The sequence below is a fragment of the Pseudophryne corroboree genome, chromosome 7, assembly GCF_028390025.1.
Source record: "Pseudophryne corroboree isolate aPseCor3 chromosome 7, aPseCor3.hap2, whole genome shotgun sequence".
NCBI classification, from domain to species: Eukaryota; Metazoa; Chordata; class Amphibia; order Anura; family Myobatrachidae; genus Pseudophryne; species Pseudophryne corroboree.
The window spans coordinates 419,154,540-419,172,490 of record NC_086450.1 but is presented as its reverse complement, the minus strand read 5'-3'; the positions used below and the strand labels follow the sequence as shown (position 1 = coordinate 419,172,490).

General features: G+C 49.5%; 1 protein-coding gene across 2 annotated transcripts in view; it reads left to right on the top strand.

The window, feature by feature from the left end:
- The window catches only part of NLRC3 (NLR family CARD domain containing 3), a 78,073-nt gene that overhangs the window by 36,077 nt on the left and 24,045 nt on the right, over positions 1–17,951 (top strand). For both annotated transcript variants that reach the window (XM_063934790.1, XM_063934789.1), the window contains 4 exons: positions 5,890–5,976; positions 8,475–8,558; positions 8,642–8,725; positions 10,144–10,227. In XM_063934790.1, the coding sequence (XP_063790860.1) occupies positions 5,890–5,976; positions 8,475–8,558; positions 8,642–8,725; positions 10,144–10,227 (339 nt within the window). The remainder of the gene's footprint in view (positions 1–5,889; positions 5,977–8,474; positions 8,559–8,641; positions 8,726–10,143; positions 10,228–17,951) is intronic.

The window sequence follows — 17,951 nt, the reverse complement described above, 5'->3', positions numbered from 1 at the left end:
CTCCTCACAGAATCGCAAGTGAAATAATTAGCTCCACCTGTGGACCTTTTAAAATGTGTCAGTGAGTAATTAATACACCTGTGCACCTGCTGGGTTACCTGCAAAACATGCACTGTGTGTGCCCCCGAGGACCGAGTTTGAGAACCTCTGGTATAGATGGTCTATAGCAGAGCACCCCTAACACGCAGTGCCGTAACTAGGCATTTCAGCGCTGTGTGCAAGAAACTACATTGCCGCCCCCCCATGCAAGATAGGGGCAGTGCGCGCCATAGGGGCAGTGCACGCCATAGGCGCGCAAAAAATATAGGGGCGTGGCTTCATGGGGAAGGGGCATGGCCACAAAATAATAGCAATTCATACTACGGTGCACAGTAGTCTCCATTATTCAAATTACGCTGCACAGTAGCGCCACTACACCAGGTAGAGCCCCTTTTATACATTACAGCAGACAGTCCCCCTTTTTACACATTACGGCAGACAGCGTCCCCTTTTTTACACATTACGGCAGACAGCGTCCCCTTTTTTTACACATTATGGCAGACAGCGTACCCTTTTTTACACATTAGGCAGATAGCGTCCCCCTTTTTCACACATTACGGCAGACAGCGTCCCCTTTTTTACACATTACGGCAGACCGCGTCCCCCTTTTTTACACATTACAGCAGACAGCATCCCCTTTTTACACATTACGGCAGACAGCGCCCCCCTTTTTACACATTACAGCAGACAGCGTCCCCTTTTTACACATTATGGCAGACAGCGTCCCCTTTTTACACAGTACGGCAGACAGCGTCCCCCTTTTTACACATTACGGCAGACAGCGTCCCCCTTTTTACACATTACGGCAGACAGCGTCTCCTTTTTACACATTACAGCAGACAGCGTCCCCATTTTTACACATTACAGCAGACAGCGTCCCCATTTATACACATTGCAGCAGCCAGCGTCCCCCTTTTTACACATTGCAGCAGCCAGTCCCCCTTTTTACACATTACGGCAGATGGTGTCCCCCTTTATACACATTGCAGCAGCCAGCGTCCCCCTTTTTACAAATTGCGGCAGCCAGTCCCCCTTTTTACACATTACGGCAGACAGCGTCCCCCCTTTTTACACATTACAGCAGGCATAGTCCCCTTTTAACACATTACGGCAGACAGCGTCCCCCTTTTTCACACATTACGGCAGACAGCGTCCCCTTTTTTACACATTACGGCATACAGCGTCCCCCTTTTTCACACATTACGGCAGACAGCGTCCCCCTTTTTCACACATTACGGCAGGCAGCGTCCCCTTTTTTACACATTACGGCAGACAGCGTCCCCCTTTTTCACACATTACGGCAGACAGCGTACCCTTTTTTACACATTACGGCAGACAGCGTCCCCCTTTTTTACACATTATGGCAGACAGCGTCCCCCTTTTTACACATTATGGCAGACAGCGTCCCCTTTTTACACATTATGGCAGACAGCGTCCCCTTTTTACACAGTACGGCAGACAGCGTCCCCCTTTTTACACATTACGGCAGACGGCGTCCCCTTTTTACACATTACAGCAGACAGCGTCCCCTTTTTTACACATTACGGCAGACAGCATCCCCCTTTTTCACACATTACGACAGACAGCGTACCCTTTTTTACACATTACGGCAGACAGCGTCCCCCTTTTTACACATTATGGCAGACAGCGTCCCCCTTTTTACACATTATGGCAGACAGCGTCCCCTTTTCTCACAGTACGGCAGACAGCGTCCCCTTTTTACACATTACGGCAGACAGCGTCCCCTTTTTACACATTACAGCAGACAGCATCCCCGTTTTACACATTACGGCAGACGGTGTTCCCCTTTATACACATTGCAGCAGCCAGTCCACCTTTTTACACATTACGGCAGATGGTGTCCCCCTTTATACAGATTGCAGCAGCCAGCGTCCCCCTTTTTACAAATTGCGGCAACCAGTCCCCCTTTTTACACATTGCGGCAGCCAGGCCCCCGTTTTACATATTACGGCAGACTGTGACCCCCTTTTTACACATTGCGGCAGCCAGTCCCCCTTATTACACATTACGGCAGACGGTGTCCCCCTTTTTACACATTGCTGCAGCCGGTGTCTCCCTTTTTACACATTGCTGCAGCCAGGCCCCCTTTTTACTTATTACGGCAGACGGTGACCCCCTTTTTACACATTGTGGCAGCCAGTCCCCCTTTTTACACATCACGGCAGACGGTGTCCCCCTTTTTACACATTGCGGCAGACAGCGTCCCCTTTTTACACATTACAGCAGACAGCGTCCCCGTTTTTACACATTACGGCAGACGATGTCCCCCTTTATACACATTGCAGCAGCCAGCGTCCCCCTTTTTACACATTGCGGCAGCCAGTCCCCCTTTTTACACATTACGGCAGATGGTGTCCCCCTTTATACACATTGCAGCAGCCAGCGTTCCCCTTTTTACACATTGCGGCAGCCAGTTCCCCTTTTTACACATTGCGGCAGCCAGGCCCCCTTTTTACATATTACGGCAGACGGTGACCCCCTTTTTACACATTGCGGCAGCCAGTCCCCCTTTTTACACATTACGGCAGATGGTGTCCCCCTTTATACACATTGCAGCAGCCAGCGTCCCCCTTTTTACACATTGCGGCAGCCAGTCCCCCTTTTTACACATTGTGGCAGCCAGGCCCCCTTTTTACATATTACGGCAGACGGTGACCCCCTTTTTACACATTGCGGCAGCCAGTCCCCCTTTTTACACATTACGGCAGATGGTGTCCCCCTGAGAGAGAGAGAGAGAGAGAGAGAGAGAGAGAGAGAGAAAGAGAGAGAGATACTTACCATCTCCCCGCTGACAGGCTCCTCGTGCTGGCAGCTCCCTTGGTGCAGGCAGCGGAGAAGGAGGAGGAGAGAGGGGGACTGGAGCCAGCAGCGCTATGTCATTGGTAGTAAGCGCCGCTGCAGCAGTCCCCTCTCCTTCCGTATAGGCTGCCCGGTGCCGCTGTGAATGCTGGGATGGAGGAACCGCATCCCAGCATTCACAGCGGCGCCGGGCAGCCTATACGGAAGGAGAGGGGACTGCTGCAGCGGCGCTTACTACCAATGACATAGCGCTGCTGGCTCCAGTCCCCCTCTCTCCTCCTCCTTCTCCGCTGCCCGGCGCTGCTCTCTCCTCCGCAGCGCGGTGGCGGCGCACGGCGCACACAGCAGAGGCGGCATGTAATGGGTCAATTTGACTCATTACATGCCGCTGGCCGTGCGCCCTCAGGGCAACTGTGCTGTGTGCCAGGCACACCTGGCACACACGTAGTTACGGCCCTGCCTAACAGTGCATGTTTTACAGATCTACTAGTTGGTGCACACACGTGTGTTAATTACTGGCTGACATGTTTTAACAGATCCATCGGTGGCCCTCATTCCGAGTTGATCGCTCGCTGCCATTTTTCGGAGGGCAGCGATCAGGTTACTACTGCGCATGCGTATGCACCGCAATGCGCACGCGCGTCGTACGGGTACAAACAGAATCGTTGCTGTGCAATGCTTCTAGCGACGAATCCATTCGTACAACTGATTGCAAGGAGATTGACAGGAAGAGGGCGTTTATGGGTGTCAAATGAACGTTTTATGGGAGTGGTAGGGAAATCGCAGGCGTGTCCAGGCGTTTGCAGGGCGGGTGTCTGACGTCAATTCCAGGACCGGACAGGCTGAAGTGATCACAAGGGCTGACTAAGTTCAGACCTACTCAGAAACTGCAAAAAACATTTTCGCCCCGCTCGGCTGCACATGCGTTCGCACACTTGCAAAGCGAAAATACACTCCCCCGTGGGCGGCGACTATCTGATCGCTGCTCTGCAAAAAATAGGTAGTGAGCGATCAACTTGGAATGAGGGCCATTGTTGCTGATTATTTTATTTGTAACACTGTGAAGATCTGTAAAACATGCAGCTCTAGTAAAATTGTACCATATACAATTGCTACTGTATAGTGGTCATGGTGTGGGCTAGAGAGGGGGTTTCCAGGCAACCGACCCCCCCCCCCCCCCTCCCTCTGGGTTTGCCTATGACAGGCCCAGGTGACTTGTATCCGCACCCTTCTTGGCATATTTGTGCACGTCTCCGTACTCGGCTACTACAAAAGTAACCATAAAAGTGTTTATGGCTAATGGGTAATGCTAACACCAGATGTAACTCCAAAATGTGATGATTTGCAATCATTTTCCAACACTCAACATCAGTTGCAGTTTTACTAAATTAGCAAAATTGCAACTGCTTGCGATCGCATGATGGGGGCCGCCCAGCACAGGGCGAGGCCGTCCAGCATACAAATGGCCGTCAGCAATGCAAATGCAATTCAATTGCAATCGCATCGCTGTCCTCGCAAATTAAGAGATGACTCCCTGCCTGCGCAGACTGGCTACAAAGGCAGGCGTTGGTCGGCCATCTTACCTGTTGCAGCGGCCACGTATGGCGCCACATGGTCTCCCCGAAAACGGGCCAGACACGCTCGTGTTCCGAACGCCCCACTCCCACAATGGCGTGTTGCCACCCTCGACTTGCCCGCGAACGCTTCTGCCTGTCAATCTGCCTAGCAGCCTGTGGTGCAGTATATACTCTTTGGTAGCATTTTGTCAGAAACAGCATGTGTAGGATTTGGGCCCTCATTCAGCTTAGGTTGCAGTTTTGCTATTTTAGCAAAACTGGCTGCGATCGCATGCTGGGCCGCCCAGCACAGGGCAAGGCCGCCCAGCTTGGAAATAACCCGGCAATGATGTGTATTGCGATCGCATCGCTGAATTGTGAAAGTCCCCTGCCTCCGCATCCTGGCTGCGAAAGCAGACGCAGGGTGGCCATGTTTTCACTTGCAGCGGCCGCGTGTGACGCCACGTAGCCGCCTCGAAAATGGTGCCGCCCCGTCCCCGCAATGCTAAATCGACGCCCACCGCTGTCAAACATGTTGCGGTCGCATCCTTCCAGGATGTGACTGCAATATGCCAGCCTGCGCATATGCATTGCCGCCGATGCGCGTGCACACTACAGCGCGTGTGGGGAGAATGGGAACGCAATGCATCTCCAACCTGTGCTGAATAAGGCCCCTCGTGTTATGCCATTTCAACAAAGGGGGGTGGGGGTAATGATGAGCGATCAGTCCTTATCATTAATTTTCCTACAGGATTTATTGTGCTGCCTATGGGGGGTAATTTAGACCTGATCACTAGGGTGCGTTTTTTTGCATCCCTGCGATCAGTTGCCGCCTACATTGGAAGGGTATTTGCTGTGTGTAAGTGTGCGTTCACTTTTGTAGGAGACCTGCACAAACATCAGTTTGCGCAGTCTCTGCACTGCCCAGGACTTACTCTGCCGCTGCGATGTAATGCTGCTGATCGGGGCCAGAGCTGACGTCAGACACCCTCCCTCAAAATGCCTGGTCCCTCCTGCATTTCTCCGGACACTCCTGTAAAACGGTCAGTTCCCACCCACAAACGCCCTCTGCCTGTCAGTCACCTTGCGATCGCCCGTGCAATTGCTTATTTCGCACCATCCCGTCGCTAGGCACTGATGCCTGGTGCAGTCGTTCCGATGCGCCGGCGCATTGCGGTGCATACGCATGCGCAGTTCAGATCTGATCGCCCGCTGTGTGAAAGCGCACAGCAGCGATCAGGTCTGAATTACCACCTATGACGCATGCACGTAATACGGGTGCATTCAGACTTGCAAGTGACTCAGACCTATTACATGTAATTAGCCACTTGCGGAATATTACAACCGGTTAATGTAACACGCTGCCACGCACATGTCACACTTACTGGCCATTAAATATTACAGTATATATGTATATATTAAATGTGACACAGCTATAGCTCATCTTATGTCACTTTATTTATGTTGTACCCAGGATGGAGAATAACAACTTTAAAGACGATGTGATGGAACTATTAGCCAGCATCCTGTGCTCTAAGGACTGTACCATCCAGAGGATCAGGTGACAGAACTGGGGAAGGGCTACATGTGTATAGTAGTTCTTAGCAGGGAAATTATATATCCTGTCCTATGTATACTGTATATTGGGGGTCATTCCGAGTTGATCACACGTAGCAACTTTTTGCTGCTCATGCAATCAACTAGACGCCACCTATGGGGGAATGAATTTTAGCATAGCAGGGCTGCGATCGCTTGCAGTTACTTACCCTGTGCGATGGATCCAGCGATGAAGGTCCCAAAATTGACGTCAGACATCCGCTCTCCAAACACCTAGACACGCCTGCGTTCGAATCTCCACGCCCAGAAAACGGTGAGTTGACGCCCCTGGAACGCCTTCCTCCTGTCAATCTTCTTGCGTTCGCCGCTGCGACAGATTTCTTCGTACACGGCGTCGCTGCCCATCGCCGGCCAACGCCGTGCCTGTGCAATGCCGCCGCCGCGCATTCGCAGTTCCGATGCCGCGTACGAAGAAAGCGGTCACAGCGGTGAACGCAAGAAGATTGACAGGAAGAAGACACCCTGGAACGCCTTCCTCCTGTCCGCATGCGATGAACCGCAGCGTGCGAACGGGTCGGAATGACCCCCATAGGCTGTAGCGGAGATCCGTGGCCATACACAGGCCATATACAGACAGAAGGCTGCGGGCTAGCTTTACACAGGTCATGTCATTGGCTTCTAATACCCTTATAATATTATTACCTATCATCATAAGCTGGGTACACACCAAAAGATGTATCTGTCTGGTGGGAACACAAATCTGGTAATGTATGGGAGGGAATGACAATCAACCATTTGCTCCCAAACGCTGGATATCAGACCATGGTCGTTCAGGCAAATTGGCTAAATCCATTTGATTTAACAAATGTGTCTGTTTCCCAGTGTTTGGGAGCAAATGGTTGATTGTCATTCGCTCCCGTACATTACCAGATTTGTGTTCCCACCAGACAGATTGGACGGGTGTACTACGATATACCGGCGCTCGCCGTGCTGCAGGCATGGTGGCGTGCTATCCAGTGACGTGCGGTAAGCTAAATGGCTCAGGAGTCACTGGCTAGCCCCAGAGCCAGATTTACACGCAATATATGAGCCGAATGGTACATGTGGGCATTATACACAGGTGCAGCAGTATAAACTCCTGGAAATCTGGTGAGTTTTGATCGGAGATGTGCGGAAAGGATACACAGGTGAGGCACTGCCTCACCTGCCATAGGCTTTTTACTCCAGAGTTTGGGCTATAAAAATTATTAGAATAATGCAAAGAAGATATTTCAAACAAATTATTAGTATTTGTCATATATTTTATTCAGTCAAAACTCTGGTTTAAACGTAAGTATGACAGGAAAGGCTCTGCCTCACCTGCCTCACCCCACCGCACATCACTGGCGCCGCTATCACGCTATTTATTTGCTATTTATTCTCCCTCCAGGGGTGTCGTTGACACCCAAAGAGGGAGAATAGTTGTCGGTATCCCGGCGCCGGTATGCAGAGCGCCGGGATCCCAACAGCCGGGATATCGAGTGCCTCCCGATTGGACAGATCGATATTTAGAGCTACAGAGTAATCCTGAAGTGGGGAAATTGCTGTTTATGTCAGAATTGTGTATTTTACCAAATGAAAGAAGCAGCTATAAACTGACTCCTATCAAGAGGGTTTCTGGAAGAAATGGGATGTGTTATTCAGTGGGGTGATAAGGGGGGTGCGGACTGCACCCAGGTATCACCCTTCAAGGGATGACACCTAAATGCCGGCTCCTGCTCAGTGCTCTTGAACATTATGTACAGCACTTGGCTCCTGTTGCCTTGTAGCAGCCGGCACTGTGGCCATAGCACACCCCGGGGGGCAGCCCGTATCTCCAGAACCCCATGGAATGCAGAAAACGGGCGTTCGGGCCATGAGGCCACCTCTCTCCTGCTAAGACACCCCCCTCCGCACAACCATCCGCACTGGGTGTCATCAGGGGCAGTGACGCCCCTGGTGTTATCAGTTGTACATTTATTTGAAATGTTATATCGTGATAGAACTGTTACATTAAAGAACTACATGCAGGGTCTATTTACTAAGCCTTGGAGAGAGATAAAGTATCAGCCAATCAGCTCCTGACTTCCATGTCACAGGCTGTGCTTGAAAAATGACAGGAGCTGGTTGGTTGCTACTTTATCTCTCTCCACTTTATCTCTCTCCAGGGGGCATACGTAATAGGGCCTGAGTTTGTGAGATGTGCAGGATGCCAGTCGATAACGGACCTTTTTTTAAAGCGGCAATCCTTTACAAGGCATGGTTTGACCTTGTAAATGATATGCCGCTTAAAAAAACAAAAACGTTCAAGATTGGCCGGCATCCCGCACCTCCAGCAAACTCAGACCCTATTACATATGCCCCCAAGGCTTAGTAAATAAACCCCTAAGTAAAAGATGTGTCAAGCCTTCTAGAGAGGATAAGTGTGGAAGTTGCCCATAGCAACCGATCAGATGCACTAAGCAGCAACATGCTCTGTTTCAGCCTTGCAGAGAACCAGCTGAGTAACCGCGGTGTGAAGGTGCTGGGAAGAGCCCTGATGGTGAACCGCACTCTCTCCTCTATCGAGTGAGTCCTCTGGGATCTGGAGGAGTCTGTTACATGTCACTGTGGGTAAACATGCCTCTAACTCTCTGTATTATATGCCTCAGCCTCCATGGAAACGCCATTGGACCCAGTGGTGCCAGGGCCTTGGCTGAGGCTCTGCGGAACAATCAAGTGCTACTGAGCCTAAAGTAAGTGGAGTAATACACTCAGAGATTCAGGGACTAATTCCGAGGTGAACACAATGCCGACATTTGCAGATCTCAGCCATGTTTTTTATACGACGGCAAATGCGGTGAGGATTTATTAATAGTCAATGGTTTAGTTGCGACGGACATTCTTTGCAACTGTAAGGTTGCTCAGAGATCTGATGGTGCATCCGATGTGCGACCGATGGTGCGTTTTTGTATGCAAGCGGCGGATCAGCGACGCTGCAGGTGGGCATCTCTATACAAAATGCAGCAGCTGCGACGTTAGAATATTTCTGCAGATTCGCTGCGTATGGTATAGTAGTATTGGCGACATTTACATCCACCTCTGGATCAGGCTGTCAGTCCCCTGTTATTTGTCTACACAGTGTTGTCAGCATTCAGATATCTATAAAGATCAACTAATGATGGGAAAATAATTAGCAAGAGTCACTATGGAGGGCATATAGCAGGAAATGCAGCTTTTTCTCTGGGCGCAGGATTAACCAGATTACTGCATAATATACATCGTCCAATCTGGCAATTAATGATAGAAAAAGTTTTTATTTTTTATTTTATCACCCAAAGAGGGAACAATGGTCTCAGAGTTCCTTTAGTAAAGTGCGTGATTATGGCATTTGGCCAGAGATGATAAATGACGCGTTTCGTGGGATGACTGCCAGCTTCATCAGATTCGATGATGATTTTAAATGGTAGGTTTATAGATATAAGCTCGTAGAAAAGAGCCACTTTAGAGTCATGTGGGCCTGATTCAGGAGAACATGCAGTTGCAGGCTCAAGAGACAGAATTCTTGTTTAATTTGGCCTGGAAAATGGCCGCTATTGGCCCATGTACACTTTCCACAGTCACTGGTGATAATTCTATAAAATATATTACACTTTGGTAGATTACTTATGCTCCACTATCAGGCAGGACCATTGACACATCTGTGGGGTTCGGGTGCTACTATGGGGGTGTGGCCAAATCTGGGGCATATCGCTACACCCACTCCCCCCCAAAAAAGTTAAATTCTATGCTTGGTATACTGCAAAGGGGAACTGCTGCTATCAGGAACTAAAGACAATAGTGACTGTATTACCTCAGCGTGTGGATAGTTTTACTTCAGTCTCTGTATGAATTGAATAGATAATTTCTACCACACTATACTGAGTATGTTCAATGTCTCTGCGGGATCGGTATGTGATCCTGGTGGACGTCATGCTGGCGGTCACAATACTGATGCCGACATCCCGATGTTCACGAGGTAGTATTCTACCCCACCCCCAGTCCTGTTACCGCACCTTAGCCCTAACCTCCCCTCTAGGGCCTAACCAAAAGCCCCCCCCTTTACACAGCCTAGCCCGAAAAAGTTTGTATCAACATTTCCCTCAAACGTTTCCTACCAACGTCTCTCTTTCAGTTTACAGAACAATCATATTAAATCGGAGGGGGCGCAGTATCTGGCTAAGTCTCTACTGCTGAATCGCCACCTGAAGGCCCTGAAGTAAGTATATGTAGTTACATTGCCACTCGCAACATGTCTGCCACTCGCAACATGTCTGCCACTCACAACATGTCAGACCCTTGACACTCAGGGATAAATTTACTAAAATGGGAATTCCAGTTAAAATAAGAATTTACTTACCGATAATTCTATTTCTCATAGTCCGTAGTGGATGCTGGGGACTCCAAAAGGACCAGGGGGATAGCGGCTCCGCAGGAGACTGGGCACAAAGTAAAAGCTTTAGGACTAGCTGGTGTGCACTGGCTCCTCCCCCTATGACCCTCCTCCAAGCCTCAGTTAGGATACTGTGCCCGGACGAGCGTACACAATAAGGAAGGATTTTGAATCCCGGGTAAGACTCATACCAGCCACACCAATCACACCGTACAACTTGTGATCTGAACCCAGTTAACAGCATGATAACAGAAGGAGCCTCTGAAAAGATGGCTCACAACAACAATAACCCGATTTTTGTAACAATAACTATGTACAAGTAATGCAGACAATCCGCACTTGGGATGGGCGCCCAGCATCCACTACGGACTATGAGAAATAGAATTATCGGTAAGTAAATTCTTATTTTCTCTAACGTCCTAGTGGATGCTGGGGACTCCGAAAGGACCATGGGGATTATACCAAAGCTCCCAAACGGGCGGGAGAGTGCGGATGACTCTGCAGCACCGAATGAGAGAACTCCAGGTCCTCCTCAGCCAGGGTATCAAATTTGTAGAATTTAGCAAACGTGTTTGCCCCTGACCAAGTAGCTGCTCGGCAAAGTTGTAAAGCCGAGACCCCTCGGGCAGCCGCCCAAGATGAGCCCACTTTCCGTGTGGAATGGGCTTTTACAGATTTTGGCTGTGGCAGGCCTGCCACAGAATGTGCAAGCTGAATTGTACTACAAATCCAACGAGCAATCGTCTGCTTAGAAGCAGGAGCACCCAGCTTGTTGGGTGCATACAGGATAAACAGCGAATCAGATTTTCTGACTCCAGCCGTCCTGGAAACATATATTTTCAGGGCCCTGACTACGTCCAGCAACTTGGAATCCTCCAAGTCCCTAGTAGCCGCAGGCACCACAATAGGCTGGTTTAAGTGAAATGCTGAAACCACCTTAGGAAGAAATTGAGGACGAGTCCTCAATTCTGCCCTGTCCGTATGAAAAATTAGGTAAGGGCTTTTATAGGATAAAGCCGCCAATTCTGAGACACGCCTGGCTGAAGCCAGGGCTAACAGCACTACCACTTTCCATGTGAGATATTTTAAGTCCACAGTGGTGAGTGGTTCAAACCAATGTGATTTTAGGAATCCCAAAACTACATTGAGATCCCAAGGTGCCACTGGAGGCACAAAAGGAGGCTGTATATGCAGTACTCCCTTGACAAACGTCTGAACTTCAGGAACAGAAGCCAGTTCTTTTTGGAAGAATATTGACAGGGCCGAAATTTGAACCTTAATGGACCCTAATTTGAGGCCCATAGACAGTCCTGTTTGCAGGAAATGCAGGAAACGACCCAGTTGAAATTCCTCTGTAGGGGCCTTCCTGGCCTCGCACCACGCAACATATTTACGCCAAATACGGTGATAATGTTGTATGGTTACATCCTTCCTGGCTTTGATCAGGGTAGGGATGACTTCATCCGGAATTCCTTTTTCCTTCAGGATCCGGCGTTCAACCGCCATGCCATCAAACGCAGCCGCGGTAAGTCTTGGAACAGACATGGTCCCTGCTGGAGCAGGTCCTTTCTTAGAGGTAGAGGCCACGGGTCTTCCGTGAGCATCTCTTGAATTTCCGGGTACCAAGTCCTTCTTGGCCAATCCGGAGCCACGAGTATAGTCTTTACTCCTCTCCTTCTTATGATTCTCAGTACTTTTGGTATGAGAGGAAGAGGAGGGAACACATACACTGACTGGTACACCCACGGTGTTACCAGAGCGTCCACAGCTATTGCCTGAGGGTCCCTTGACCTGGCGCAATATCTGTCCAGTTTTTTGTTGAGGCGGGACGCCATCATGTCCACCTTTTGGTTTTTCCCAACGGTTCACAATCATGTGGAAGACTTCTGGGTGAAGTCCCCACTCCCCCGGGTGAAGATCGTGTCTGCTGAGGAAGTCTGCTTCCCAGTTGTCCGCTCCCGGAATGAACACTGCTGACAGTGCTATCACATGATTCTCCGCCCAGCGAAGAATCCTTGCCACTTCCATCATTGCCCTCCTGCTTCTTGTGCCGCCCTGTCTGTTTACGTGGGCGACTGCCGTGATGTTGTCCGACTGGATCAACACCGGCTGACCCTGAAGCAGAGGTCTTGCCTGACTTAGGGCATTGTAAATGGCCCTTAGTTCCAGGATATTTATGTGAAGTGACGTTTCCATGCTTGACCACAAGCCCTGGAAATTTCTTCCCTGTGTGACTGCTCCCCAGCCTCTCAGGCTGGCATCCGTGGTCACCAGGACCCAATCCTGAATGCTGAATCTGCGGCCCTCTAGGAGATGAGCACTCTGTAACCACCACAGGAGAGACACCCTTGTCCTTGGAGACAGGGTTATCCGCTGATGCATTTGAAGATGCGATCCGGACCATTTGTCCAGCAGATCCCACTGAAAAGATCTTGCGTGGAATCTGCCGAATGGAATCGCTTCGTGAGAAGCCACCATCTTTCCCAGGACCCTTGTGCATTGATGTACTGACACTTGGCCTGGTCTTAGGAGGTTCCTGACTAGGTCGGATAACTCCTTGGCTTTCTCCTCCGGGAGAAACACCTTTTTCTGTACTGTGTCCAGAATCATCCCTAGGAACAGCAGACGTGTCGTCGGAATCAGCTGCGATTTTGGAATATTTAGAATCCATCCGTGCTTTCGTAGTACTACTTGAGATAGTGCTACTCCGACCTCTAACTGTTCTCTGGACCTTGCCCTTATCAGGAGATCGTCCAAGTAAGGGATAATTAAGACGCCTTTTCTTCGAAGAAGAATCATCATTTCGGCCATTACCTTGGTAAAGACCCGGGGTGCCGTGGACAATCCAAACGGCAGCGTCTGAAACTGATAGTGACAGTTCTGTACCACAAACCTGAGGTACCCTTGGTGAGAAGGGCAAATTGGGACATGGAGGTAAGCATCCTTGATGTCCAGAGACACCATATAGTCCCCTTCTTCCAGGTTCGCTATCACTGCTCTGAGTGACTCCATCTTGAACTTGAACCTTTTTATGTAAGTGTTCAAGGATTTCAGATTTAAAATGGGTCTCACCGAGCCATCCGGCTTCGGTACCACAAACAGCGTGGAATAATACCCCTTTCCCTGTTGTAGGAGGGGTACCTTGATTATCACCTGCTGGGAATACAGCTTGTGAATGGCTTCCAATACCGCCTCCCTGTCGGGGGGAGACGTTGGTAAAGCAGACTTCAGGAACCGGCGAGGGGGAGACGTCTCGAATTCCAATTTGTACCCCTGAGATACTACCTGCAGGATCCAGGGGTCCACTTGCGAGTGTGCCCACTGCGCGCTGAAATTCTTGAGACGGGCCCCCACCATGCCTGAGTCCGCTTGTAAGGCCCCAGCGTCATGCTGAGGACTTGGCAGAAGCGGGGGAGGGCTTCTGTTCGTGGGAAGAGGCTGTTTGCTGCAGTCTTTTTCCCCTTCCTCTGCCCCGGGGCAGATATGAGTGGCCTTTTGCCCGCTTGCCCTTATGGGGACGAAAGGACTGAGACTGAAAAGTGGTATCTTTTTCTGCTGCGAGGTGACTTGGGGTAAAAAGGTGGATTTTCCAGCCGTTGCCGTGGCCACCAGGTCCGATAGACCGACCCCAAATAACTCCTCCCCTTTATACGGCAATACTTCCATATGCCGTTTGGAATCCGCATCCCCTGACCACTGTCGCGTCCATAATCCTCTTCTGGCAGAAATGGACATCGCACTTACTCTTGATGCCAGAGTGCAAATATCCCTCTGTGCATCTCGCATATATAGAAATGCATCCTTTAAATGCTCTATAGTCAATAATATATTGTCCCTGTCCAGGGTATCAATATTTTCAGTCAGGGAATCCGACCAAGCCACCCCAGCACTGCACATCCAGGCTGAGGCGATTGCTGGTCGCAGTATAATACCAGTATGTGTGTATATACTTTTAAGGATATTTTCCAGCTTCCTATCAGCTGGTTCCTTGAGGGCGGCCGTATCAGGGGACGGTAACGCCACTTGTTTTGATAAGCGTGTGAGCGCCTTATCTACGCTAGGGGGTGTTTCCCAACGCGCCCTAACCTCTGGCGGGAAAGGGTATAATGCCAATAATTTTTTAGAAATTAGCAGTTTTTTATCGGGGGAAACCCACGCTTCATCACACACCTCATTTAATTCATCTGATTCAGGAAAAGCTACGGGTAGTTTTTTCACACCCCACATAATACCCTTTTTTGTGGTACTTGTAGTATCAGAAATGTTCAAAACCTCCTTCATTGCCGTGATCATGTAACGTGTGGCCCTACTGGAAAATACGTTTGTTTCCTCACCGTCGACACTGGAGTCAGTGTCAGTGTCTGTATCGACCTGAGGTAACGGGCGTTTTATAGCCCCTGACGGTGTTTGAGACGCCTGTACAGGTATTAACTGATTTGCCGGCTGTCTCATGTCGTCAACAGTCTTTTGTAAAGTGCCGACACTATCACGTAATTCTTTCCATAAGACCATCCAGTCAGGTGTCGACTCCCTAGGGGGTGACATCCCTAACACAGGCAATTGCTCCGCCTCCACACCATTTTCCTCCTCATAAATGTCGACACAGCGTACCGACACACAGCACACACACAGGGAATGCTCTGATAGAGGACAGGACCCCACTAGCCCTTTGGGGAGACAGAGGGAGAGTTTGCCAGCACACACCAGAGCGCTATATATATACAGGGATAACCTTATATAAGTGTTTTTCCCTAATATAGCTGCTGTATATATTAATATGCCAATTTAGTGCCCCCCCCTCTCTTGTTTTACCCTGTTTCTGTAGTGCAGGACTGCAGGGGAGAGTCAGGGAGCCTTCCTCCAACGGAGCTGTGAGGAAAAAATGGCGCTTGTGTGCTGAGGAGATAGGCTCCGCCCCTTTTTCGGCGGCCTTTCTCCCGTTTTTTTGTGGAAAACTGGCAGGGGTTAAATACATCCATATAGCCCAGGAGCTATATGTGATGTATTTTTAGCCATTTAAGGTATTTTCATTGCGTCCCAGGGCGCCCCCCCCCAGCACCCTGCACCCTCAGTGACCGGAGTGTGAAGTGTGCTGAGAGCAATGGCGCACAGCTGCGGTGCTGTGCGCTACCTTATTGAAGACAGGACGTCTTCTGCCGCCGATTTTCCGGACCTCTTCACTCTTCTGGCTCTGTAAGGGGGCCGGCGGCGCGGCTCCGGGACCCATCCATGGCTGGGCCTGTGATCGTCCCTCTGGAGCTAATCTCCAGTAGCCTAAGAAGCCCAATCCACTCTGCACGCAGGTGAGTTCGCTTCTTCTCCCCTTAGTCCCTCGATGCAGTGAGCCTGTTGCCAGCAGGTCTCACTGAAAATAAAAAAACCTATTTAAACTTTTACTCTAAGCAGCTCAGGAGAGCCACCTAGCCTGCACCCTTCTCGTTCGGGCACAAAATCTTAACTGAGGCTTGGAGGAGGGTCAAAGGGGGAGGAGCCAGTGCACACCAGCTAGTCCTAAAGCTTTTACTTTGTGCCCAGTCTCCTGCGGAGCCGCTATCCCCCTGGTCCTTTCGGAGTCCCCAGCATCCACTAGGGCGTTAGAGAAAATGGGATGTTGCCCATAGCAACCAATCAGATTTTACTTCTCATTTATTTAGCACCTTCTAGAAGATAATACCTGGAATCTGATTGGTTGCTATGGGCAACATCCCATCTTAAATAGAACTCCCATTTTAGTAAATATACCCCTCAGTGGCAGATAGTGTCTACCATACCTCCCAACTTTAATTTCAGTGGAGGGCCCCCCGATTTTAGGGGGTGTGGCCTACCGGAAAGGGGCGTGGTCTCGCGGCAAGTGCCGCTATCGCAAGCCACGCCCCCGTTTTCATCATTATGGGGGCATGAACAGCGCTGTGAGAGCTGCTGGTCATGCCCCCTGTCCCTCTCTGCCGTGAATAGACGCTGTGCGCATGCGCGCAGCATCTATACACAGCTGCTCTGCTCAGGGCAGCGAGTGACAGGGAGGGAACTCCCAACTGCCCCCCCCCCCCCCACCCATGGGACACTACAGCCCGCGGGTGGGACATCGGGACAGACCGTGAAAAACGGGACTGTCCCGCCAAAATCAGGACAGTTGGGAGGTATGGTCTACTCTACTCTGTGTACTTGTAAGAGAAAGGAATATTATTTCTTGAAGGTTCTTATAAAAGGTTTTTCAGTATGTTCAACAACCAGGGACTGATGCAAATCTTGGCAACGCTACAGCTGGTTTCTTGTTAAAGGGCCTATTATTATTATTATTACATTTTATTTATAGGGTGCCACAAGTGTTTCGCAACGCCGTAAAAAGGACAGTACAGAGAGCCAAAACCTTAGCATTACAGTAAATAAATAACAAAAATAGAGTACCGGTAACAAAGAGCACCACAATTCTCAAAACATAATACAGCTAAGATGTAAGTAGCAAGGGCCTATATGCTACACTTGACTAAAATCACTAGGGAGAAAACCTTATACAGAACCCTATACATATGAACAGCACATCTGCTACACTGCAGTATATGTAATATCCTGTTCAGTGTTCTCTGCTGCTGGGTAAAGTGTGTGACCATAAGTGCACTAAGTGGATACAATAGAGATGAGATTCTTCCATCCTGAGACTCCCACTCCTCATCTATATTTAGTGTGTGCAATCATGACCTTCATCTGGTAGGAACTGTCCTCTACAATGCTTTAATTATATAAATCTGGACAGAAGTTGCTGAATGGTGTCTCTGCGTCCCTATCGGTACAGAACTCATTAAGCTGGCTACAGAAATATACATAAAAGGCATTAAAGATGTTTTTTTACATCCTATTATACTCGTAGGTCTAGAGCAGAAATTTTCAACCTTTTACAACTCGCGGCACAATAAACATGATTTAAATATTGCCAAGGCACACACAAATATAATGGATATGCATGGTGCAGTTACATGTCCTAGGATGTCATGTTGCAGCTTCTCCATAGGTAACGCCTGAGTCACATCTGAGAAAGCCAGAAGACCCCAACAATGTCCGTGCCCAAAATTAGAACTGGCTCTGCAACCACTAAACCCACCAGTATTGATCGTTCCAGGGCCTCAGTAGCAGCAAAACACTGACGGGCCTGGCTCTGCTTCTATGGCGGCATACCTGGAGACTGCTCAGGGCACACTAGAGTGCCACGGCACAGTGGTTGTAAAACACTGGTCTAGAGAGTCTCTGCATTACTGCTGCATAGTTACTGACTGGCCCTTTTTTTCCGTAAATTAAATTTTCATGTAGTATAGGCAAAATTAAGTTATGGGGTACAGAAAAAACAACTGCAAGGGACAACAAAAAGGGAGAAAGCAAAAACACAAGGGGAACAAGAGCGATAGGTCATCCCGACCTCAAAAGACAAACTAGAAATTCTAATTGTATAGACCAAGCATCTGAATCTACCATTGAGGGTTTATTTAAATTGAAAGGAGTGGAGGTGCTCTGCGGACTAAAATGAGCGGGGTGGGGGAGGGGTGGGGGGCACCCTCACC